At 39.6% G+C, this 26,499-nt stretch overlaps 2 protein-coding genes across 6 annotated transcripts; both read left to right on the top strand.

Annotated features, from left to right (window-relative positions):
* Positions 1 to 3,385: 3,385 nt before the first annotated feature.
* Positions 3,386 to 12,280, top strand: LOC148185926 (uncharacterized). The gene is made up of 6 exons (XM_088073059.1): positions 3,386 to 4,635; positions 9,214 to 9,289; positions 9,677 to 9,780; positions 11,036 to 11,182; positions 11,345 to 11,355; positions 12,136 to 12,280. The coding sequence occupies exons 1-6, from the start codon at positions 3,706 to 3,708 to the stop codon at positions 12,278 to 12,280; spliced, it is 1,413 nt and encodes a 470-aa protein (XP_087929185.1). The 5' UTR covers positions 3,386 to 3,705.
* cmah (cytidine monophospho-N-acetylneuraminic acid hydroxylase) lies at positions 11,213 to 26,027 on the top strand. Of its 5 annotated transcripts, XM_088072770.1 has the most exons (17): positions 11,214 to 11,392; positions 11,676 to 11,963; positions 12,136 to 12,276; positions 13,432 to 13,642; positions 13,734 to 13,825; positions 15,931 to 16,040; positions 16,150 to 16,340; positions 17,945 to 18,025; positions 18,140 to 18,206; positions 18,381 to 18,462; positions 18,549 to 18,686; positions 18,927 to 19,062; positions 21,042 to 21,185; positions 21,980 to 22,154; positions 23,463 to 23,579; positions 24,450 to 24,565; positions 25,422 to 26,026. In XM_088072770.1, exons 4-17 carry the CDS (start codon positions 13,437 to 13,439, stop codon positions 25,555 to 25,557), a joined length of 1,791 nt encoding a protein of 596 aa, XP_087928896.1. In that variant the 5' UTR covers positions 11,214 to 11,392; positions 11,676 to 11,963; positions 12,136 to 12,276; positions 13,432 to 13,436; the 3' UTR covers positions 25,558 to 26,026. The 5 variants fall into 5 exon arrangements, with proteins under 5 accessions (XP_087928897.1, XP_087928898.1, XP_087928896.1 ...); XM_088072771.1 differs by having other exon boundaries at positions 11,213 to 11,963; positions 13,417 to 13,642; positions 25,422 to 26,027; XM_088072768.1 differs by having other exon boundaries at positions 11,214 to 11,963.
* The last annotated feature ends 472 nt before the right edge of the window (positions 26,028 to 26,499 follow it).

Below are 26,499 nucleotides of genomic sequence, written 5' to 3'. Positions count from 1 at the left end.
GATGGTTAAAAAGCAGTAGCTGGAGGACTTTGGCTGCCCTCATGTGGTGGTGGTTGATGTTGGCCTGAAGGTCAGTCTGGGACAGGTATGTGCGGCTGTATACCAGCATGACACTGCACATGTAACCATGCTGGCATAGTTGGATGCGCCTCTGGGTCAGTGCAATTATACATGGTGAGGGTAAACACGGGGTAAAAAGTTCACTGACACAAATAAATATCAGAGGAGCTACATTACAAAATGCTTCATATGATTTGAAGCAAAATACTGCTACATCACACTTAAAATAAATTATGTTAAAATGAGGAATTGCAATACTGACCACATTTAAGTTGTTAAAGAGATAGTTCAGATTTTTTTTGAAGTGGGGTTGTATGGGGTACATAGACAGTATATTACATGCAGTAGATGTCAGTCAGCATGCGCCCAGTTTGGAGAAGCAAGCGGGAGTCTGACATGGAACCTAGGCAATGAATTGCTGTGGATGGGGGCCAGCAATAAAACCTCTTTAATCGTTAAAAAAGGCCCACCTCAAAAAGATCAGGACAAATTGTAGCGTACATTATATTTAGAATATTTTCACTGCCTTACCTTAAAATCAGTCAGTGATTTCCAACTGAAAAAAGGAACTGACATATCGATCTCTTTTCAAAGCCAGACTCCATCAAGAAAAAAAGTGATTTAGCATCGTTGAACATGGGAGCTGATGGTCCACCATTAACAGGTAGGTGGTTTGTGTTATTGTGTGAATTTGATGTTAAAAAGGGTAAGATTAATAAATTAATAAAATTAATAAAAGTCACACAGTCCACTGATCGAAGCAGTGAGAGACCAACAACTCCCATGTTCAGTGAGCTAAAATGACCATTTTTGTCAATGGAGTCTAGTAGTTTTGACAAGAGCACAGATGGGAAGCTGAAAGCAAGGTTAAAGAGGAAAAATTATTCTCTATATGGCATTTATTTAAACAAGATATTGATTTTATTTAGGCAGTCAAAGCACTCTCCTCATGCTCAGATAATTGTCTCGCTTTGAGGTACTCAGCCCGTACGAAGGACACAAAAAATATAAGATAACTACAAGATTATGACGTGCCTGAATAAAAAAATAAAGAAACAAACACCTGTTGTTCCTTTTACAAGGTTACTGTACAGCCTTCTGTGCCAAAATAAACCTGAGGAAGATGCAAGCTGCAATCAACGCTAATGAGTTTTTAACCAAAGTTTTCATATCAACCGAGACAACACCGTATGAGATCAAAACTGGCCAAAAGTACACTTTAAAGCCATTTAGTTGATGTTGAAAAAATTGAAACTATTTTCCACTGAGAAACTACAAATATCAGAAATATGTAATTTTTTTAATTTATTTTTGCACTCAATGCACACAAGGCAATTTATTTTCAAAGAGCTTTATTAGCATTTGACATGTGTTTGCCAAAGCACAATTACAATTTAAGACAGTGAATTAATTTGACAACTGATCACATGAATAACAATATTTGTAAATTGAATAAAAATATAGGCCATGAAATCAATGAACTACAATAATACATATTCAGTACATATGTAAACATAGATACGTACAGACATATCTCATATGTGTCATATATATTTACCCATACACGTGTGTATGCATGTGTATTATAAATCTGCTGTTTAATTAATTTAAGTGTGTTTGGACAATAAAGAAACAGTCAACAACAATATATTAATTCAAAATTAAAGGTATCAATTGTAAAAATGAAATAAAAAAATCCAAATAAATAAACAACAAAACAAAACCCATGGACTAGAGGAGTAAATAAAAAGGCAAAGTGTGAGCTGTAAGGAGATGAACTCTTGTTGTAATGTTGTGTGTGCGTCTTTCGTGTGTGTGTGTGTGTGTGTGTGTGTGTGTGTGTGTGTGTGTGTGTGTGTGTGTTATAAACCTGCTTAATATGTAATTTAAGTTTCTTCAGGGTCAATAAAGAAACATTTTATAACAATATATTGATACAAAATCATTGAATCAAGTGTAAAAACACAAAAACAAAACAAAAAAGTAATGGGGAATCAATTCTTGGTATTTATGAAGAACATTAAGTCAAGTTGTTTATCTGGAGAGTGTGTCCATTCAGGAGTAACACGCTCTTATTTTCTTGGATTGGTTATACATTTGGGTGATTCTATTCTTTAAATCTATTTATTTTAATTTTTCCGTCCTTTAAAAAGAGAGGGAGATGGGCACGTCCCACCAGTATTGCTCACAACTGAGGAAGTAGTGAAAAGTCAAAAACTTCATGTGTTGTGCATATGTGTATCAGGGAGAGAAAAACATCCAATAAATATATGAATAGATGCTAAAAAATTTAAGTAAAAATAAATAAATACAAAATAAAAAAGTGCGGAGACAATACCTTATGTGAAGAATAACAATAATAATAGAATAACACAGCCAGGGGAAAATGACAGTTCCTTCATAAATAAATATTTGCATGTGTTTAAGTGCCTGCATGTATTTCTGGTTATGTATTCATGTGCATGTGTGTGTGTGGGTGTGTATGTGTGTGTGTGGGTGTGTATGTGTTTTTGTGCTCCATAGTCTCTGTGATGTGCTTTTACCCATAAGTCATACATTTGAAGACGACAGCCGCAAAAAAAAACAAAAGAAAAAACTCGAAAAAATAAAAGAAGAATAGGTAGGAAAACAAAACAAGACAAAGCTAAAAAAGTTAAGTGTAGAGAACGTGTGAAATGCAAAGAGTAGAAAAGTTACCCATATTTACGCCATTGGACATGTAACCTGTTTGCCTCTTGCTAACTTGGATAGCGGAGGGAAAGTGGATGGGGGATTTAAATGGAGCGCCCTCATATACGCTTTCAACCCAAACTGAACCCCTGCACATGTAAACCTGCCAGATCTTAGAAAAACTATAACTATAATAAATTTCTTCTTATTTAATTTTAATTTATTATTTGATTTATTTTAAAATGTATTCAGCTTCTTCATCATTGGTGGTAGGCAACCAGAGTTTTATGCAAAAAAAGAATTTGAAAAAATAATATACACATTCACAATGACTGTGTAAAGTTCCTTGGGGTGGTTTGGAAGGAAAGTTATTTCATGAATTAAAAGATCGGGATACTGTGTGAAACACCTAGTGAGAGACCGCAGTTTTCTCTAGGAGGAGCTGTAGAAGTTTGTCTCTCAGCAGCCCCCGATTGACCTACAGGAGTCATTCATGAGATATTTCCTTGTGTAACACCAGATGAAACAACTGTTGTAAAGCAAATATAACAAGTTGTAATGATGGAAGGCAAGTTTGATCGTGAGCAGAATTTGATATACCCACATTGAAAAAACAATCAGGTTTCCTTGTAACTTGGGGAGGGAAGTGGGAAATAATAAAACATAACATCTCAGTGTGTCAACCAGAAAAAAGAAAAGAAAGAACACTCAAACAATTAGAGGACTGGTACAGGACAAAAAGATGACTGGGTTGGTTTCCTCATGACAACTGCAGAGACGACATAAAAAAGATCCTCCAGACTCGACTGACACAGCTAAAAGAGCGGGATAGAAAAACACATACAACAAAGCTTTAGCTCATCACCACGTTCACCACCCGTGTCCGCATCTAAAAAATCAGATAAAAATCAAGCCCCAGAAATTGAGAGGTGGAGATACGAGAAACGTAGATATCAGGACGCAGCATGTCAGGACATGGGAGGGGAATGGATAGGAGGGTGGGAGGATAAAGACGAGGAGGATAATCAATGTAGGTACAGACATAACGGGGGTGGAGAGTATGATATTAGGGGATGCAGGACAGATATAAATCATAGTGACAGTGAGGAAGAGGGGATAAGGGGGGAGATTAGTGAGGTAAGGATAAGAGGTAATGGGTTAAGACACTTGCACAGGCTGAAGGAGAAAGACAGAGCAGGAAGAGGATTTCAGACAGGTGTGAGATGGCGGGACACGCAGCTCCCCTTGTTTGCAGAAGGCCCAAATAAACTCCCCACCGAATATAAACCATTTTCATTGGGTGACATGACAGCGTTGGTAAATCAGCTACCTCCCTTGAGGGAAGGAGCTCAGCCATGGTTGAACAAAGTTTCACAACTTACACAGGGGCAGACTGTCGCCATGGGAGATATGAGAGGCCTTCTAGGCCACTCCTGTGGATTCTGGGAAAGTGATGCGATAGAAAGACAGGCAAGGACGCAACTTGTAGCAGGTCACACTCCATTTAGTTTGTATGCTACTGTATTTGGAGATGCACTTAGAACACGGTTCCCGGTTCCTGCACACAAACGACATAATCTCACTTTCCACCCGCAAGCGGGTGAGTCAGCATCTGTGTTTTTGCGTAAATGCACTCAGGAGTGGCTGGATAAAACAGGAGAACACCCTTCACACGGTAATGAATATTTATTCAGGCAGGCAGTTCTCCAGAACAGTCCTGAGGAAGTGAAAATTAAAATGTCTGACAATCCTGATCTCCCTGGAGCTGAATCTGATGTGTGGGAGAGACATGTCACCCATCACATGGACGCACTCACACAGAAACAAAAGAAAAAAGAGAGCGAGTTAGAGGAACTGAAAGATCAGCTCTTAAAGCTACAGCTACAGCAGGCCCGTGAACATGCAGTAAGCGGTCTAAACAAATGGTGCAGGTTCCAGTGTCAGAAGCCGCCCCTACCCCTACCCCTCCTCCCTCTAACCCCATCCCTCCTCCCTTCCCTTCTCCCTCTCCCAATCCCTACCCCTACTATCCTGTGCCTCTTCCAGTGCCAACATATGATGTAGGTCAAATGTTTCAAGGGGTGGGATATCAAAACGGGAATAATCAATACCAGAATAAAAATAAAAAAGGAAATAAAAAGTCTGGTGGACAGGGGGGTGGAGGTAGAGGTCAGGGGAACAAGGAATGTTTTATTTGTGGAGACATGGGACACTGGGTTAAAAACTGCCCGTATAACAGCTATATTCAGCAGCAGGGAGGGAATGGAGGTCCCTCAAGAGGAAATGCATCTCCAGCACACAACCCACACATGGCACTAGGAGGATGGTGACCTCCTAATGGGTGGGGACAATTGCCACAACAATAGGGACGCCCGACAGAAGAAAAACTACAGGGTTTGGCAGCCCCCTGTTTTTCTCTAAAGGGGAATGGGAAAACCAAATGGGTCATGGTGGACACAGGAGCTCGCTACTCAACCTTGAGTGATCCACCCAGCAGAACAAAAACTGCCCTTCACTGAAGAGACTGTTGTGACTATAAGGAATCAGACCTTGAGACACTCGTTTGTTTATGCACCTGACTGTCCTGTGGATTTGATGGGAGGAGACTTGTTGGTTCGTCATGGAGTGGCTGTGAAATGTGCACCTCAGGGAACCTCTTTGCATTGCTGTGGCTCATCCTACGACACCTCTCCCGGACAGATGCTTTTGGGGGCCTCTACCCTGTATACTGCTGCTGCACCACCAGCTGACATATACTGGGTTTTGTTAGACACAGAAAACAATCCCTTGATAGATCAGTTTAACTTATGGGCCCCGTGGATACATTCCCTCGCCTCCTATCATCCCCCTCCTGATCCGTTGTGCTATGATAGAACTGATGACTTAATCTATTTCACCGAGTTTGAAGAACAGGTTGAGGGTCAGACATGGACTGTACAAACCGATGGCCTGTATGTGGGACCAGAGGGTGTGGCAGCAGCCGTCGTGTTACCTGAATATGGAAATGCTTGGTACAAAATGTCAAACACCGCTGTGCCACACGTCTCTCTGGCCCTCCATGCAGGGCATCAAGCCAAAGAATTGGGTCCCATGGTAAAAAAGGCACTTACACTCACTGACTGGTTACCGACCCAAATTCCCAGAGTAATGATTTCACCATCTACAAAAATGTACAAAATTCCCTTCCAAGCTGACATCAATGGTGTGTGTGAGCATCGTTCTCTGACCCGATATCACGGGAGAGAGCGGACTGATGGGGATGGGACGCAGGAAATGCTCTCATCTCTACCAGAATCTCTGTGGTCATCTGGACCTTTTGACATTGGGTTTTGTAAAGACAAAATCCAGTATATTTTTCTGTCACGCCCGCAGCTACACCGATCTGGCAGCCACAATACAAACATAAACAGGAAGCCACAGAAGGCATAAAACCCACCATTGAAGGCCTGTTACAGGCTGGGGTGTTGAGACCGTCACAGTCACAGTGGAACACTCCTATTTTACCTGTTAAAAAACCCTCTGATACTTACAGGATGGCACATGACCTACGGGCTATTAACAAAATCATCACCTCCCCTGTCACACCTGTTCCTAACCCTCATGCAGCTCTTGCAATGTTAGACACTTCTCATCAATTCTTTTCTTGCATTGATTTGGCTAATGCGTTTTTCTGCTTACCTCTGGCACCACACCTGCAGGACATGTTTTCTTTCACATATGGGGGACGCAGACTCACATACACACGTGTTCCACAGGGGTTTTTGCTGTCACCGTCGATCTTTAATGACAAATAAAGTTGAGATCTCAACTGGCCGACCTAGTGATTCAACAAGGATGTTTGGTTGTTCAGTATGTTGATGACATCTTAATAGCGTGTCCAGCCCCCCATGTGTGCCTGCAGCTCACCAAATCGATCCTGTCGTGTCTACATGCATGTGGTTACAAAGTCTCTAAATCTAAACTTCAGTGTTGTAGAGCCTCTGTCACTTTCCTCGGAAGAGAAGTCTCCGGTACAGGAGCCGACATCTCTGCATTGCATAAGGACACCATCTTAAATCATCCCAGGCCTGAAACAGTTAAAGATATGCTCTCCTTCTTGGGTTTGACAGGTTACTCAAGACATTTTGTGCCTGACTACGCAGGACGGATTGAGTCTTTGCATGCAATAATAAAAACTCAAGGTTGTCGTTATCTCAGTAACACACTACAGTGGACAGTCGAAGCAGACTCTGACTTTATCTGCCCCAAACAAGATTTATCACTGGCCATGTCCTTGGCGCCCCCAGACTACACTCAACCATTTTTTCTGGATGTTTCTGAGAGACAGGCGTCTGCATATGGTGTTCTCTATCAGAAACAAAGGTGGATAAGAAAGGTGCTGATATACTGTAGTGTATTGTTTGTTGTACAAGAAAAAAGAGCTGCTCCATGTGTAAGATATGCAGCAGCAGTTGCAAAACTACTAGAAAGAATCTCACATGTTGTTATGCACCACCCACTAACAATTTTGACCTCACACACCACAGTAGCGTTTGTAACATCCTCTGCATTCACGCTGACACCATTGAGACAGAACAGAATTTTGAAAGCGCTGACACAACCACACATAACATTTGTACATATGGCAGATCAAATACTGGAAGGACCCCCACATTGTTGTATAACAGCAACTCAGGATAAAACTAAAGTAAGATCTGATCTAAGTGAAACTCTGCTGACTAACCCAGAAGTGGAGTTGTACACAGATGGGTGTTGTTTCAGACATCCAGACCAGGGGCTCCAAGCAGGATATGCTGTGGTAAAATTAGGGGCAGATGATACACTCGACAACAAGAAAAGATGACTGGAAGTGTATGAGCCCAGAAAGCAGAACTGAGAGCAGTGATAGCAGCCCTAGAGATATCGCATGATAAAAGTGTAAATAAATATACAGACTCAGCATATGTATATAATGCGGTACACAGAGATTTAACAGGATGGATACAAGCAGGCTTCATGACCAGTGGAGGAAAGAGCATGGCACATGAAAAAATGATGAGGGAGTTAGCAGAAGCCTTACAACTCCCAAAAGAAGTAGCCATGACCTCTCTCAGTGAGGTTGGCCCCCAAAGGTAGCTTCTCCCTCGCCTCAGGTCTCAGTGCCTAGCCATGTCTCTCTAGCCATGTCTCTTTAGTAACAGTTAGTGTGTGTTGGTGTATGTGTGCGTGTGTGTGGGTGGTAAGGGGGGGTGTTCGGGTGCCTTTGCGAATATTTGTGGGAATATCTACATGAATGTGTGTGTTTTGTTGCGTACGTATATGTGGGGGTGGGAGGGTCAGGCTGTCTGTATTTTTCTTGATTTTCTTTGATGTTTTTCATTTCTGTTAATGTTTTTAATCTCTGTTATGCACTTTGTGTCACTCTTTGTATGAAAAGTGCCATACAAATAAAGATTTGATTTGATTGATTTGATAACGAAGGTGAAAGGTCATAGCATTTTAAATGACAGAGAAGCCAAAGGAAACGATGCAGCTGACCGTGCAGCAAAACAGGCAGCTGGATACATTGTAAATATGATGATGATAGCCTCAGACCCACTAATATGTGATCATGTAAATATGGAAACGACTAAAAAAGCACAAGGGGCTATTTCTGAAGAAACAAAAAAGTACTGGCAGTCAAAAGGGGGGCAACAGAACAGTCAAGACATATGGCATGTACATAATCAAGTAATAATGCCCCCACAGTGGCTTGACAGCATGTTGACACAGACTCATGGACCTGACCACTGAAACATTGGCCAGATGACTCATGACTTACGACATTGGTGGATTGACAGGAAGAATGAAGCTCTCAGAAATGTTGTAAAAGAGTGTGAAGTGTGTCAAACATGCAACGTAAGACCAGCTCTTAAAGTGGAAGCTGGCAAATATCCAGAGCCGACAGCTCCAGGTCAAGAGATAAACATTGATTTTATAGACATGTTGAAACGTGAGAACGGGAAACGTTACATGTTGGTCATTGTGGACTCCTTTTCGAGGTGGGTTCAGGCCTATCCCACAGCGAAAGAGGACGCCACTTCAGTAATCAAATGTTTGATTAACCATTCCCACTCACGGTTTCCCTAAGTTAATTTGATCAGATAACGGAACACATTTCAAAAACAAAGACCTGGAGAAAGTTGAAAAAGCTTTAGGACTAAAGCATAGATATGGGGCAGTGTATCACCCTCAGTCCCAGGGAAAGGTGGAAAGAATGAATCAAACATTGAAGAACAAACTGTTGAAGGTTGTAATGACTTAAGTGGCCAGAAGCTCTGCCTCTGGCCCTCTTAGGAGTGAGAGCTGCAGTGAACAGGGAGACTAGCTTGACTCCCTTTGAGTTACATCATGGCAGAGAAATACCTGGTCCAACTCACTCCTTAAGAGAAATGCCAAATATGGCGTACAAACCATATTATGTGAAAGTAAATGCTCTGGTGTCAGAATTCTCCATTCCCACAGATTCACCAGCAGGAGAAAATATCTCCACGGGAGAACAAAAACCAGAGAAGGGACCAGAAGGACCTCCAGAGTTCTTGTATCTGAAGGCCATTTAACGAAAATGGAATGAACCACGTTGGACAGGACCTTTTAAAGTAACTGCCAGAACTCACTCAGCGGTTAAACTGGCAGGAAAGGGTCACCTCTCCCAGTGCGCCTCAAGTGCCACTGGTCCGGAAGAAGGAGCTGAGAACAAATAAATACATTGTAGTTTGTGTGTGAGTCTATGCAGTAATTCATTAACCGAGTATTGTATTCCTTTGTTTGTATTTGATTTTAGATTTAGGAGCCAGACCCACTCGTCCGGGGGAGGAGAGACTCGAGTGCCTGTGTGACCTTTAAAGGGAGGGAGGACCCGAAAAGAGGTAAATCATGCGGTCTATAACTTGTTTCATTGTTTTGTGGATGCTCCTCCTTGGGATAGTGATCTGGGTGATTTGTGAGGACATCAAGAGGGAGCTACAGAAAGGGAGAGCGTCCCCTGGAGAGAAAAAGCTGAACTACACCAACGCCACATCGACAACTAGGGTGAGACCTAAACGATTTGCATCTTTGCCTACACCAACAGACAGTTGTATTCAAAAGTATGGGGGTATAGAGTTGAACTATACAAAAGGATCAGAAACTGGATTCTAATTTGACCTTTGTTCAGTCATAAATTGTGGAGACAACCAATTTGGATGGGGGGGTTATGATGTGTACCTTTGTCAATTAAAACGAGAAAAACGGTCCGTTGTGCTCCACGTGGAATCAAGTTGATACCGGGACACACTATTCTTATGCGTCATGTAGAGGCGGTGTGAAAGAGCGAATGAGTATAATGCGACAAAGTATGCAAAACTCTGGTAATAATCCTTTAATGTTAAGCATAAATAATCTTAATCAGACTCTTGGTAATCAGGGGGTGTGTGAAGGAGGAGAAAACAGTTTCTATATGATATTAGGAGTAGACGTAAGTGGAAAAGATCCCCAGGGTCTTTTTAAAATTAATCTGTTAGATCAACCCCCATCTCATCCCCCACTGTCTGATACTTCTGTTAACGATACCCAATCAATTTTACCGCCACAGTCATCGCCCCCACCCCAACAGGACGACACAAAAGGTTTTGGCTGTCTGGTAAATATGTGGTTGGGACGGCCTTTTTCAGCTAGCTGTACTGATTTACATAATCTTTACCCCCCGCTACAGAAAGACAAGACAAATAAAATGATACCCCCAGTTTTTTTGGTCAGGGCAGGTAATTACATGTGTTTCAATAACTCCGCGAGCGGACCAAATATGAACCGAGAGAGTACAGAGTATTCATGGTGCGCGGTTATGGTTGATATGCACGACGATAACTATAGTCAATATGGTGCCTCTAACTGGATATTCCCCAGGGCTGATCTATTCTGGTATTGTGGAGCTCACACAATATACTTCTCTCTACCTGTGAATTGGTCAGGAGTTTGTGCTTGTGTGCGCTTGATAGTGCTGGTGACTATTATCTCTATGGAAGATGTTCCTAAACGCAATAAACGATCACTGTCACGTTGTACTATAATACCAAACAACACTGGTCCGGATGGCCCTGTGACACGGGCCATCGTGGAACTCAGGTCCCTCTCAGCCACCATGCACAAGCACTCGGGTGTCTGGAATCCCCTGGATGACTGGCTGGATCGCACGCTTGGCAAGTATAAGAACATTATAGTATCATTATTCACTTCTTGCATAGTTGTTATGATCGCTTTAGCATTTTGTGGTTGTTGTTGTATTCCTTGTGTTCGTACTCTAACTGAGAAAGCTATTGTGACAGCCCTGACAAAGAAGGACACCTGTGGACCTCCCCCGCCGTATGGACAAATGTGTGTCCTCACTGCGGAACGCCATACCCTCCTGGGCATGGGTGATGACGATGCTCTCGACGCATCTGATGAGGACTTACAGGTATAAAAGAGAACTCAGTAGATGTGGGTTTCAGTGTCAGAGATGGGGAGATATTTCTGCTCCATTGCAAGTTAACTACTGTGTTATGATTGTGAAATCAGTTCTGCTGAGTTCAAAAGAGGGAGTGTAAACTTTTTTCCACAGGTTATATTCGTTTTGTAGGTTGAACTCAGGTGAGCTGAGTTCAAAAGAGGGATTATGTTGGAGTATGTAAGTATATGATTCAATGTTCATGTTCATTCCTTATTTCATGTTTATTCCTTATATGATCATGTTTATTCCTTATACAAAAAGACAAGATATATTGTCGCAATAACTCAATGTTCTGGATGACAATTTAATGTTCTGGATGACAATTTAACCTTTGGGGTCAGTAGTGAGAGTGAGAGCATGACGTGAAGAGAAACAAATATGGGATGGAAGGAAGAGAGGTATGGAATGAATGGGGGTCAAAAGGGAATGGATGTGTGTTATCTATAATTCTGTTCAATAGGACACCTAGAAGAGAAAAACAATTCCTAATAGGGGATTGTCCTTGAGGTCAACCAATCCTAAGATGATGCCATGCCGAAAGGGGAGCCAGATAATGAGGGGAGCCAACCAGAAGATGACTCTACCTACATTCACATTTTTTGTTATTGTAATAATATAAAATACTGGATCAGGGACAAACAGGTTGTCAGAATGCAGGCTGACTTGCTGATGTTACCGGCTAGGGAGAGGCATTTTTGATCCAGAGCTCTGTATCTGCTCACTGCTTGCTTGAAAAGATTCACTAAAGGTTTGAACTTAAAATTCTAAATTTTGTGTGGACATTCACTCATTTGCTGTTTATTGAGTTGCTTTTAAGAATTCTGAACATAGCACTCACCCTGGGAGTGTTGTGAGGCTGAACCAAAGAAGGAGAAGGGAGGAGTAGAGGTGTTTTTGATTCACATTGGCTTATGCTGCAGGTACATCTATCAGCCAGGTAAGAGAGCGGTGGTTAAGATCAGACAGGGTGTCAAGTTTGGGATTACTGCCGAGCTGCTGCTGCTGGAAGCTGTTGCACCTGTGACACTGCTTTTGTTGTCCATCGGCGTGCTACCAGTCTGGTGAGCGCTCTTTTGCTTTTTTTTGCTTTACCTTCTTTATTTTATTTTACTTATACTATACTATCTAATTTTTTATGATGATAGACAGATGGATGGGTAGACAGACAGCACACACAATGTTTGGGAGTAGTGAACTACATGTAAACTAGTAGTTTAACAACATGTCCACTAGCATAGTGATTTAAGAAATTTAATTCAGTGAATTGAATTCCAGTGTGGATAGAACACAACATTAAGTTATTCTGTAACATGAAATGACCACATTGGTTTGTATGTGTTTGTTTCTTAAATTAAAAAAATGCTAATAAAATATGATTCTATCAAAAATAATTTTAAATATATAATTACAACACTTATAAATATAGCCCTCTGGACATTTTTGCCAAGCTTTTTTCCCCCCTCTAAATCTTCTGATTTCTTGCACCTTGTGGGACATCTCTCTCTAAATCAATCAGTTTGCTCAGAGTTTGAAGGTTTAAAAATGTCTGAAAGGCTTCTGAATGCAGCACAAGAGAAGTGACGCCAATCCACGTTTCAAAGGGTTAACTATTGTAACTACAAACTATTTTGGGCCAAAAAGTAATTTTTGTTATTGTTACATTGCTTCTCAAGTATACATAAACACATTTTTACTGCAAACAGTCACTGCATAGGTTCTATCTTTCTATCTATCTTTGATTATTTTTTATTTTTTGGACACTTTTTTGGTAGATTACCAAGAAAATCGTGTAAAACTCTGAATACGACCTTGATGGTTACTTTTAGAGCTTGTTTTGGATCACTGCTGTATCTCTATAAAGAAAGAAAATAGAGAATCAGAAAGTATGTTGCCATGATAAATAATTAAGAAATGTTGGACCTTCAAATGTGAAGAACCATGATCCACAGTGATGACATGTTCAGCTACGTCAGCTGGTAGGGTAAATGGGACAGTCATGTTTGTCCTTTTTAAACGGTTAAATACAATTGTCAGTTCAGCTGTTATTTATTTAGTCATTAATGTAACCTAACAATGCATTATGAAAGATCATCAACGTTTCTGTCACACTCTCACGGCTCTTTTGCTGCCTGTTTCCTTGATGCTATCTTGTTTACAGTGGACTTGGGTGTGTGTGCTTGCGTGTGTGGGAAACAATTAAGGTGTGTACTCTACAGGTAAAATGAACTCTCAAAGAGCTAAAGTGGTACTATCACTGGATGCTGAAGCAGTCAACTCACTCAAAGAGGGAATCAATTTCAAGAAAAACCCGGAGGATGGTAAATGCTACATCATATACAAGAGCAACAACAACCTTAAAGCATGCAAGAACCAATGCAAGCACCAAGGAGGGTTGTTAATCAAAGACATCGAAGACCTGGATGGCAGGTGAGATCCGTCTGACAGAAACACACAGCAAGGATGATAATGTTTTCATAGAAACTTTCATCACAGCTGACATGCTACTCTGTTCCCACAGGACTGTTAAATGCACTAAACATAACTGGAAGCTCAATGTGTCAACAATGAAATATGTGAATCCGCCCGACAGCTTCTTGCAGGATGAGCTCGGTAAGTTCACATTTTGTTAAATTTCCTTTGAGTCTGTGATTAATTTATATCTATATCTGTGATCCCAAAAGATTTTTTTACAACTGAAACCAAGTTTAAAAACTGTAACGCCAACTAGAGGCTGCAAATGTTTCAGGATTTCTGTAGAATTCCCATAGTATAGGAGTCAGAAATTCACAAATTTTGGATCATAATAGACAATAAGCTCTGTGGCAAACAGAAGTTTATGATACTAACACGTTTTGTTCAGCAAGATCATATTCACAAATTAACACCACTTTCGGGATTTTTGAAGCACAAATGCAATTGCCAGAATTAAATAGCTAATGTTTGACTTGAACAAACTACACCGCAGTCATATGACTTAACATTGCCACCCACCGAGGGTGTAAAGCAGTGTGGCGTGATGCTCTGAAGTCTCATTTAGCCCCTTGTTAGCAACCACCTTTTTAAAGACACATAAGCTTCAAAGTTTATGTGTGGAATTACTCACATTTTATGCTGTAAAACAAAATGTAAAAGTCTCTTAAGACCTTATTTAAGGCATTTAAAGCACCCATTCAAAATACCCCTTTACTTCAAATGAGAACTGCAAAACTGTTCACTCATTTGTGGGTTTTAAGAGTCTTTCCTGCCCTGCTGAAAAAAAACAACATGACCAGCTTCAGATGGTTAAGCCGGTTTACCAGCTCATAGTGTTGTTGCATAATTTCTGATGGTTAAGCTGGTCATACCAGCTTGTAATGATCATGCTAGCTGGTTTATCCGTTGAAGTTCCTGTAAAATTGAAACTGAGTCAATACCCTGTGTATGGACAGATAACAGTGTCATAAGGGGGAGTATGAAAAAAAAGGATGTCAACCAGTTAAGATTTTTGTCATGTGTAATGCATAGAGATGAATGTGTGCAGCCTGATCATACCAACATAACCAGCTCGACAGGCTGGTCATGCCAGCACGTCAAACCATCTTTGACCAGCTAGAACTGGATCAGGATATCTAAGACCATCTTTGACCAGCTAAAACCATCTTAAATCAACTAAAACCAGCTACCTGCATAAGCTGTTTTTTAGCTCTGTTTTTTTAACGGGGGGTGGGGGGCACTCTATAGTGGATGCTATTTATTCAAAGTTCACTCATATTACTAGTCATTTGTTATTTTAATATGGTGACTAATCCATGAGGACAAATGAATTTAACTGCACACCTTCGCATCAACTTTTGTTGCTAGCTGGTGCATATTTGCTAACATTAGGTATTAGTAATGGTCTTGATACATTTTGTATACATACATACGAGCTCAATGCAACTGACTTCAACTGAGCATGTATGTAATGTCACATACAGAGGTAGAGACTTTCGATAATGGGGGGCTTCAGCTGGAGTCTTTCCTGCCCTGCTGAAAAAAAACAACATGACCAGCTTCAGATGGTTAAGCCGGTTTACCAGCTCATAGTGTTGTTGCATAATTTCTGATGGTTAAGCTGGTCATACCAGCTTGTAATGATCATGCTAGCTGGTTTATCCGTTGAAGTTCCTGTAAAATTGAAACTGAGTCAATACCCTGTGTATGGACAGATAACAGTGTCATAAGGGGGAGTATGAAAAAAAAGGATGTCAACCAGTTAAGATTTTTGTCATGTGTAATGCATAGAGATGAATGTGTGCAGCCTGATCATACCAACATAACCAGCTCGACAGGCTGGTCATGCCAGCACGTCAAACCATCTTTGACCAGCTAGAACTGGATCAGGATATCTAAGACCATCTTTGACCAGCTAAAACCATCTTAAATCAACTAAAACCAGCTACCTGCATAAGCTGTTTTTTAGCTCTGTTTTTTTAACGGGGGGTGGGGGGCACTCTATAGTGGATGCTATTTATTCAAAGTTCACTCATATTACTAGTCATTTGTTATTTTAATATGTTGACTAATCCACGAGGACAAATGAATTAAACTGCACACCTTCGCATTGACTTTTGTTGCTAGCTGGTGCATATTTGCTAACATTAGGTATTAGTAATGGTCTTGATACATTTTGTATACATACATACGAGCTCAATGCAACTGACTTCAACTGAGCATGTATGTAATGTCACATACAGAGGTAGAGACTTTCGATAATGGGGGGCTTCAGCTGGTTGAGTTGAGTCCCATGGACCCCTGGTTGGCTGACCCTCGAGAGCGTCTGGAGCTCCAGGACGGAGAAGTGAAAGTATGTATTATGCTACTTACACAGTCCACTTTTGGACCTACATTTGTGTTAAACCCCTCTAGTCATCTGACCATGTCACTTCAACACTTGACCTGAACTTCCCACCCAGGTGACGTACTTGAGCCACGCCTGCATGGAACTGCAGCTGGGGCAGAGGCGGTTCATGTTTGACCCTTGGTTGAAGGGTCCTGCATATGCCAGAGGCTGGTGGCTTTTGCACGAGCCTCCGGCAGACTCTCTGGACAAACTGTGCGCGGCAGATTTCATCTACATCAGCCATATGCACTCTGACCACCTCAGGTAAGATGGTGTTAATAAATACCACTGTTGCCACCTTTAATGTAGAATTTATATTTGCACCTGTGAGAATAATCCCTCTGCAGCTATTTGGCTATTTACACCCATCCCTAAGACGAGTTATGATGGATCCCACAGTTTGCTGTGATTGAATAGTACTCGTCATGTTGATGAATGAAGGTTGGTAGGGTTAAGGTAAAGAAGTCATGGTAATGGCTAGCACTAGCCAATCTTTGCCTGCATACAGACCTTGAAATCCACCCACTCCAGAGTTGACTGATTTGTCTGGCATTGTGAAATGAAACGGTTAATATTAAAAAATAACCAATGGGCACTGCAAGGGACTACAGCTAGCCACTAACACTTATCAAACTGTTGTCAAGAGGTCTTCTCCATTTCAGTCTGCTGTGGTGCACCACTTTTAGGCAGAAGGTAGATTTTTTTTCAATTTTTAAAACAATGTTCTTCGAAGTTAAAGAATCAATTGATTAAAATCAGCAGCTACCATGAAGATCCCATCCAGTTGCTTAGGCATGTTGCTGCTGATGGCATCATTCAGTTCCTGCAGTTTTACCTGTAACAGTAACAATAGATGCAGTTGTCATTGTAAATGTAATCTGTCAGCCGGTGGCACTAATCATGCAACTGTCAGCTGGCAAAACAAACAACAATGTTGACAAACAGGGCAAAGCCATGGTAGCTTTCCTCGTTCACAAAGAATTGTCCTTATCAACAGTAGTGTTCATAATAGGATCTTATAGAAGTCTGAACGACATTCAGTAGTCTTGTCTTATCAATCTCCCTTGACTTATTTATGTTTTTATAGGCCATGGTGACGTAAACAGCGCTGTAAACACCGCTTACCACTACTGTAATTTGGCTGCAGTTTCAGCAGATCTGTTGGCTATGATAACTGTCAAAAGATGTGCAGTGAAGTGAGCCAAGACTCCACTTACAAAATGTTTCACACAAACTAAAGAAATTAGCAAAATAAAGCAGTTAGTTTTAGTGATGCACCTTGTTAAAAAAAAACCTGATGGCAATACTAACTAACTAACAGTTTAGTCTCATGTCTGAATAAGTGCTCAAGTGACTGTGATGTAAATAACCCCTAACCCTAACCCCAGTAAAAAAAAGAGGTCACAATTAAATCTTCAGTATCCAAATAATGTTGAAATACCATTATGATGCAATTTGTAAAAATACGACTATACACACAATTTTTCAACTCATCCACTTCCTTAGCAGTGCTGTTCCCCATCATGCCGCAGATGCCACATCCCTCTCACTTCTTCTACAAACATTGTGACCCCCATTGTTAATGTGATAGTGTGTTATTTGCATATTTGTATGTGCATAAATATATTCAGCGCCATGTAGCGAGACAAACAAGTGTGACAGAAGCCAATACTCTGAAAGGCAAATTAAAGGGTAGCATGGAAATTTAATCTAACCAGTTTTGATTGCCAAATTCAGAAGCATTAGCGGGATAGAGTTTACAATATTTCATTTCATTTCAACTAAACTAAACCACCTGGGCTTTAACGAGTGTTTATATTCAGAATCTATATTGCCATGAGATCTGACCTGTCCTTTGTCTTTTCTAGTTACCCTACACTGAAGGTCTTGTCAAAGAGGAGGCCTGATGCCCCCATTTATGTTGGTGACACATCAAGACCCGTCTTTTGGTTAGTAAAGAAATACAGTTTAATTTATATCTTTAAAATTGATTCTTAAAAATTAGTTTTGAGTAACCATCATTACATTATTTACATGTCTGTCTCTCTTTCTTAATGCAACAGGTATTTGGAGCAAAGCAAAATCAAGCTGACCAACATCAATGTTGTCCCTTTTGGTGTTTGGCAAAATGTAACTCACTTTTGCTCACATCTGGTTAAAGGGACGACAAAAAAAATCTTCTATAAAATGTGTCTTGAGTCAAAAAATGTGTATCTTACACATAAACTGTTTTACTTTTTTTTAAACCCAGCAAAATTCATAATACTTTAATTAGTCCCTGCTCTGTCTCTTGGTCTCTATTAGGTTGATGAAGACCTGAGATTCATGATCATGATGGATGGTGTGCATCCGGAATTGGACACCTGCATCATTATTGAATATAAAGGTAAGTGCTTTTCTGTGTTTTTCAATCCTTTTAATATTTTAAATACTATCACCAGGGTTGCAGACTAAAATGTGTTTCAAATGCAGGTCACATGATCCTGAACACTGTGGACTGCACCCGGCCAAACAATGGACGGCTTCCACAGAATGTGGACTTAATGATGAGTGACTTTGCGGGAGGTGCGTCTGGGTTCCCCATGACCTTCTGTGGAGGAAAATACACTGGTGAGACTCACTTTAGTTGTTCCTCCATGTCCTCATGATTATATCTTTATCCAAATGAGAGAATCATGCACGTATAAACTGACACATCTCCTCTTTTTAAGTGTTTGTAAACTCTAAACTCAGATGCAAAGAAAAAAAGCCCTGCCAATTATGCAGTGCTGCTGTGACCCCCCCATGTTCAGGTTTGTGTAATGAGTACAACACAGCTGACATAAAGATGATGTGTATGTCTGTGCCCAGATTCCTGGAAGGCAGAGTTTATCAAGAATGAAAGGAAGAAGTTGCTGAACTACAAAGCTCAGCTGGTGAAGTCCCTGCAGCCGGCAATTTACTGCCCGTTCGCGGGCTATTTTGTGGAGGCTCATCCATCAGACAGGTAGAGTTTGTACAGAGCAGGTTAGCCAGGATCCGTTCAATATATGTGGATGATAAATGAATGGTAGCCAAGAAGAATTAGGTTTGAGTAGCCATTATAGTTCCCTGAGCCTCCATTTGATGCAGTTGGTATATTATATTATATATCGATTTTGGGCTTCTGAAGAATTGATTTGCGTCGTCAAGCCTTTAGACTGCAGCATGTCAGTCGTAGTTCCACTTCCTCTCATTCACTCCTCCCCAGATATTATTTTTATTACCTAACAGTATATGTTGCACAGGCCAATTGATTTTGTATAAAGCTCTCTGCTAATAGGTGAATGATCGCAGGCGAAAAGTCCACCTGTACAGACCTACAAGATATATTAGAAAAACTGAAATATTAAAGCAGGTCAGATACTTTAAAAAAAAAAAAGTTTATTTTCTAAATAATTTGTCTTCTCCTTCTATGGTGGTAGGCACCTAGAGTTTTACGTGCATTACTACCCCCTAACCACTAATATATTTTCTTGCATCAAATAGATAACTGCAACACATTTTGGGTGATATTCACCTTTAAAGGGACCAGTGTTCACTTGCACTTATGCCTACTGAGGGTTGACTTTACCAAGTTCATGCAAGTATTCCAGACAATTGAAACACATTTAGGATGGCAGCGGGGATTCCCCCCGTGGACAAGTGCAAAGGTCAAGTCAAAGAGGGCATCTTGAATGACTAATTAAATGAACTCATGGACTAAATTTCTACAGTAAATTCAAAATGGCTGACCTGCTGGTTGGTTTATTGTATACCTCCTAGTTTTTTGTACATCTGTCGATGTAACATATGCATCCCAAATTTCATATATTGTGTGAAATTTAGAGGTGGGGGCTTTCACTTTGAAAACTGATGAGAATGACCCAATATGCCATGACCATGACCAAGCCCAAGTCCAAGTCCAAGACCTATATAAGATATCTATTTTCAGCATTTCTGACAACTTTGGAAAGTTTCATGAGTTTTCAGGCATTGCATGCACCCAAAACATGCTCTCAAATACCATTTGGTGCTCACACCCTAAGTATGATTAAACACTAACCACAAATGTTAAACAATAATAACGATAAAACAGAGTTTACAAAGTGCTGCGAAAAACAAGGCAAAGCAGAAGTGAGAGGAGTTTCACGCATAAGTAACATGACAAAAAAAGAGCCAAAAAGTAATACCGAACTAAAGCCAGACAAACGAGAGAAACAATCACAAAACGGAAAAACAACAGCAACCCATCCCAGTATGAATAAATGATGTTTGAAGAGTGTTTGCGGTAAACAGAGAATTAATGTTACTTGTAGTAGACTTTAACATTGCCCGGGCAGAATAAAAATAAATAAATTAAATGATGAAAATAAATAGATAAATAAATAAAATAAATAATTGGATAAATTAAATAAACCAATTAAAAAAGAATTAAGAGAAGATAAAATAGAATTTAGATACAATTAAAATAGACAACATCACATAAAAGCAAGTCTATAAAAATGGGTATTAAGAAGTGATTTAAAAGACGTCACTGAATCTGCAAGCCTCCTCGGGCAGGTTGTTCCAAAGCTGAGGGGCCCTGATGGTAAAAGCATGGTCAGTCTAAGTTTTAAGCCTCGCCTTTAGGGCGACCAGAAGGGCCCCGCCCGAGGATCTAAGGCTATGATAACTAAATGGACAAACCTGGCTTAGCAGTCAGTTTAATGGCTTGTAAAAGTGGCTATTTGTACAGAGGGGTTGACAGGGTTTTGCATGTGAGTCGATAGTAAATGACTTACCTGATGTCATATTTGATGCAGCTGGTATGTTTAGCTCTGTATCAGACTTGGTTAAACGTTAATATGCATCGTCCAAACAGTAAATGTATGCACCAACGTTGCTTAGTGGTATTCTTGGTTCCATGTAAACGTGTCTGTTTGTCTATCTCTCTTGTCTGTCGCTAATGTCTCTGTGTGTACACAGATACATAAAGGATACAAATGTGAAGAACAGTGCAGAGAACCTCAATGCGCTCATCAATAAGCTTGCACCAGAAATCAAGACATGGACACCCAAGCCAGGCGCTGTGCTGGACCTTGGCCTCGCTCTGAGAGACCCCACAAACAGGTTGACAACACCCTTAAGCCATGTGTGATTGTGTTTTATGTGTCTATTTGTGGGAAAGTAAAAAGACTCAGTCAGGACAATGCACAAAGCAATGCTCAAACTGACTGTTTGGTTTTGGTCATCATTTCTATTGGTTATAATACCATTCTGTTCACATCTGTTGAGGTATAAGGTCACATTGATTGTCACCATGAACAATGGTCAAAAGATCAGACAGGTTATAAACATGTCAATAATTTATCAGGAATATCCAAATAACTTCATTTAGAGGTAAAACTAAAAGAGAGCACATCTGAAATGACAGTAACAATCTCTTGCCAGGATACTGGCTTTGTGTTGAACATTTAGCTTTAACCTCAGTCTTTTAGCACACTATTGTGTATGTAGCCATTCATTGTATATTTAACACAATTTAACACACAGTTCTTGTTTTTAAAATGAGTCAGTTGGAGACCAACCAAAGTAGTTAGCCCTAATAAGCTAGCTTGCTATTGCTGATAAAATCTACCTGCAACAGTTGTCTTTTCAACTAGTAAAGTAGATATTTGCTAATTAAAAATGACAAGCTTTCATTTTCTGCTGTCTAAAATCAATGTATTGTTTAAAAAAGAATTTTGATTGGTAAATCTTGCCCTGCTGTCATGATATTATTACCAAGTGGAAAGGTGGCCAAACTACAAATTTACTTCCAAATAGTTATAAACTGAAAACATCCTCTACACTGCACATGCAAAGACCTATAAGTTCTGACTTTTACCTCATGTATATTTCCTTTACTACACCACCAAACATAGTGAGGCCATCGTCAATCCCCCAGCCAGTGCGAAAATCTTCAAGGACAGTTGGGATTTCGACTTGTATGTGGATGAACTAAACAGCGCCATCAGCTGTGAGATATTTAAACGTCAAAGCTGGATCCAGTTTTATTACACCTGGGCAGGCTTTCAAAACTACAACCTTGTTGTGCGGGTAAATATACTTAACAAGCAAGATCTTCTCTGTTCTTCTTAAACATCTATCCCAGACACTTTTGGCTCACCATCTTGATAACCCTTGGTGAAACACTGTAGCTTATTAATGTCCTTTGTACATATTTTGTTCTTGTGCGTCTTTCTACTTAAAGATCCATTGTGTAGGATTTAGAAGGATTTATTAGCAGAAAAGACTGCTATAGTAAGTAAGTTTTCTTAAGTGTATAATCACCTATAAATAATAATCGTAGTGTATTTGTTACCCTAAAATTGCCCTACCATGTTTCTACACTAGCCCAAAAAGGACAAGCCAAACACCTGCTCTTAAGAGGGCAGTTTTTGCATATTTGCATTTGTCGCATTGGAGATTTCTGTGAATAATTTGGCTCCTGGTTAAAACCTCCTAAATGTCTGGATTGTAAGTTATCAAAAAAAAAAAAAAAATGATTAGGACATATTAGCAGTCTCAAATACTTACTGCTACATGTCACTCAATGCTACACACTGCTCCTTTAAGGGCTCATTTATGCTCAATGCTCAAAGCAAGCTCATATTCTGACTGTGCTTAGGGCTCATTTTGTCCAAATTTGTGCAGATTTTTAAGAGTTTATGGATACATACAAAATGAAGTTGTGCCATCAGAGATTGTGGAGGCAGTGTAGTGCAGTTCAAACTAGGTACGACTGTAGAAAATGGTGAAGAAATTTAACTAATGGTAGAACAGAACAAAGCAGTAATTTATATAATAATATGGAGTAATATCTAATGAAAATAGTGAAATGCATTCTCTGTCGACATGTCGGGATGCAATTAATGGCCTCATTGACCAACAACACCCACAAAACTGCCTCAGTTGGACCTCGTTGGACCTTCTCCACCGTTGTCTGGTTTGTTGTTCAAAACTTTTGACTCCGTCCTCTAGTGCCAAATATAAGGCTGTATCTATGCCAACATGAAGGATGCATAGTATGAGGGCAGTTAAATTTTAAATGAGATGTATCCATTTTCATACATTAAGGGAGGTACAAATGAGGTATAAAAGAGTTGTGGCGCTGAAGAGCCCTGGCTTGCTGTAATTGCAATCTCATAATTGGAAGCAGGGTTAAGAAAAAAAGAAAAAGAAAATTGAGCTATTTTAATTTGAAAACGAACAATGAATAATGGATGCTTGGTTGTGGGTGGTGAGGTTATAAAGAACTACGGGATAACGGGACCTATTGGCTGAGCCTCTCTTCTGTTCTTCCTGTTTCTTGCTCAGAGTATGTCTGCTTAATTCATTGTAAAAGTCTCGACATGTATTTTGAAGGTGATCGAGACAGATGACAAATTTGAACCTCTGACTGATGGCTATGACTACTTGGTGGACTTTTTGGATCTGTCATTCCCCACCAAGAGACCTGACAGAGAGCACTCCTACATAGAGGTGAGACATTGTAGAGCACCAGGCAAACAACCATAACCCTCGTAACCTGTAACCCTAACCCCTAACCAACAGTATGCTATCAAGCCTTCAGCGGAATATCAAATTATGTTATATATATATATAAGGATCAAAAATCTAAAAGACTTACTGGTTCGTGCCTCTTTGAAAAGTGACAAACATCAAAAAATGCACATTTTACATTGAATAAAGATGTTATGAACACTATACAGATATGGGGACTTTGTTCCGTCGGAAAACCTTCCAGCTGGAGTCTTTGAATTTAGTTTGTTTGATGGAGCGTAAAATTTGGCAGAAACTATATGTGAGACAGATCAAAAATAAATTATTAAAATGTTTGAAGCAACATTTATTAACTGATACAATAAAGTAACAGAGCTTCATGTGCATTTTTGTAGACACGGTGTAGAGAATCTGATGATTACAGGCCTCGACTCTTGAACGGGTTGGTCAACAGCTCAAAGACTGGCAGCAAAAAGACGCTGGATCAAAAGATTAAAAACTTGTGGACCCAACAGATTGAATGAAGTGGAATAAATCCATAACTCTGCAGCGATCATGTTAAAGATGGAATCAGGGAAATCAGGGACTTTCATGTCTGAAGATACAGTCCTGTTTGGACTCTTATGTGTGAATTTATAGTCCTGTTTGGAATCTTATGAGTGAGAGACACCAAGCTTTTTTTATTGTATGTATTTTGTGTGAAAATGCAAAGGTTTCAGAAAGACATACTTTTAGATTATATATTATAAGCTGAAAGAGTAGTTAGACATTTTTAGAAAATATACTTATTCACTGCTTTTTTCTTCGATAGAGCAGTAACTTTGATGTCTTTTGGTTTCTCCTTTACAGCTTAAAAACAGGATTGGGGTGATGAGACATGTGGTGCTGCATGGCCTTCTCTGGGATGATCTGTACATCGGCTTCCAGAACCGCATAAGCCGAAACCCAGATATCTACCACCACAAGTACTCACACTCACTCACTCACTCATCTCATGCCTTAAAGGATCAAGGTCCAAACAGTAAAACAGTAAAAGAAGAAACAACACCAGACATTTGCTGCTGAAGTCAACAACCTTCTTTGTTTGTGTGCAGTGTGAGGTTGCAATTAAATGTAAACATTCAGAATAGATAGGAAAGTATCTGTATTAAGTACATACATTAGTATTTAAATCAAAGGAGTGCTTTTCACAAGAATACATGGCATTCTTTTAAAAAATTAACATTTTTTGATGCCTTTAAGTCACATTTTAACTGACACTTCCACTGCTTTCATCTCCTTACTGTTTGAGAGTTCATTTGTGTACTCCTCAGCTAACACTGCCAGCTAGGTTTCTCACACTTTGACAGTGTCAATTCCTCTTATTGTCTCTAACTCCTTTCAGCATTTTTACTTCAACTTCACTCAGTGCTTATACTCAAATTAAGACTCCATTTTTATTCAGCAGTTACACTCAAACTAACACTTCAACTTCAAGTGCTCACATTCTAATTAGCACAACAACTTTATTCAGGTCTAAAACTTATATAATAATAATAATAATAATAATAATAATAATAAATAAATAAATAAATAATAATTTTACCTGCCATTGTAACCTCTTTTGCTAAATGTGAATGCCACTTCACCTCCTTTTATAGTCATGCTTATGATACAGGTTTTTATTTAATCTGATTGTGCTAAATCAGGCTTTGATATCAATAAACACACTACTGAGAGATGGTAGAACATTGAACAGTGTTTACTGCTGCTTTGTTTTATTGCAGTTCCCATTCATTCTAAATGTTATTAACTTTTTTTTTCTATCCCATCTGTCACCAGGTTCTGGAACCACTTTCAGACACAGCTACCAGTTCGCAGACCAGACTGGGACCAGTTCCTGCAGCAGGCTTCCATCCAGGAGCCTGACACACCACAAGAGGAGCCAAAGTACTGGAGCTACTGTGCAGTGATATAAATATGGATTATTGATAAATGATAATCAAGTGACTAAGTTTTGTTTACCAGTATATTAGATTCAATATACTACAACTTCCAGCCAGGTCATTCCAACTTTTTTTGAGCAGAATGTACTGTGATGAAATAAATGATGTGTGAAACAGAAAGAAGAGATACAAAAACACAAAATAATTAAACTAGAAACTCCATTGTTTCCATCTCTCACTAAAGGACCACGCTGCATATTTTGTATGGTTGTATGGTTGTATTGTTTGGTCATATTTACTGCGAACAGGTTTCATTTATGAATTTCTCAATTTCTTTAATTTCTGCATGGTATTAAAATCACTTGAAACTTGCCTAAGTTATGTAATCTAGCACAATGAACATGAAGTCTGTATCAGAGTGGTAACCAAAATTGCATTGTTATTGTTTGGTATTACAGTATAAAATGTAAAAATTTAACTGTTGAAATTAAACAACTCTATTTCTTTAAATCAAAAACTGAATTCACTCTTATCAATTCTATACATGTTCTGCTGCTGCAGTTGAACACACTGATAAGGTCCATGTTTATGACAGATATTAGGCCAAACAACTCATATTTTAAAGGGTTCAATCCAGTAGGAGAGAGTTTGGAAATTTTGGGGCTATATCCTCAAAAACACATTCTCGTTTTGTATTGAGCCTGGACACAGAAACAACCAATTAACTCTGATCAGAGGACCTCAGAGACTTGGGGTTTATCCTAATATAGCCCCAGGGGGCCACAAAAATGCAATGTAAGAACAATGTCTAAAGTCAGCATCAGTTTGATGCATAGTATTGACAATGGATGGTGTTGATATTTTGTTGGTTTTAAGTTGTGTTATTAAGTTACCAAATGGCATGTCTCATATCAACATCATCTTTAATGTAAAATAACTACAATGAGACATCATTATGGACTGTTCGTTCTTTA

The sequence above is a fragment of the Plectropomus leopardus genome, chromosome 22 (assembly GCF_026936395.1).
Source record: "Plectropomus leopardus strain MGB_pleo_1.0 chromosome 22, ASM2693639v1, whole genome shotgun sequence".
Lineage (NCBI taxonomy): Eukaryota > Metazoa > Chordata > Actinopteri > Perciformes > Serranidae > Plectropomus > Plectropomus leopardus.
The sequence above is the reverse complement of the archived record's forward strand: the minus strand, read 5'-3'. Positions and strand labels throughout refer to the sequence as shown.

Excerpts from the sequence above, each read along its gene's own strand:
- LOC148185926 (XM_088073059.1), top strand. The coding sequence starts at position 3,706 with ATGGGAGGGGAATGGATAGGAGGGTGGGAGGATAAAGACGAGGAGGAT. Across the intron at positions 9,290-9,676 it reads GAAGGACCTCCAGAGTTCTT|TGATCTGGGTGATTTGTGAG; the intron begins GTATCTGAAGGC and ends TCCTTGGGATAG. Across the intron at positions 9,781-11,035 it reads ACGCCACATCGACAACTAGG|AAAGCTATTGTGACAGCCCT; the intron begins GTGAGACCTAAA and ends ACTCTAACTGAG.
- cmah (XM_088072772.1), top strand. The coding sequence starts at position 13,437 with ATGAACTCTCAAAGAGCTAAAGTGGTACTATCACTGGATGCTGAAGCA. Across the intron at positions 21,186-21,979 it reads CTGAGAGACCCCACAAACAG|TGAGGCCATCGTCAATCCCC; the intron begins GTTGACAACACC and ends CACCAAACATAG. Across the intron at positions 22,155-23,462 it reads ACTACAACCTTGTTGTGCGG|GTGATCGAGACAGATGACAA; the intron begins GTAAATATACTT and ends TGTATTTTGAAG.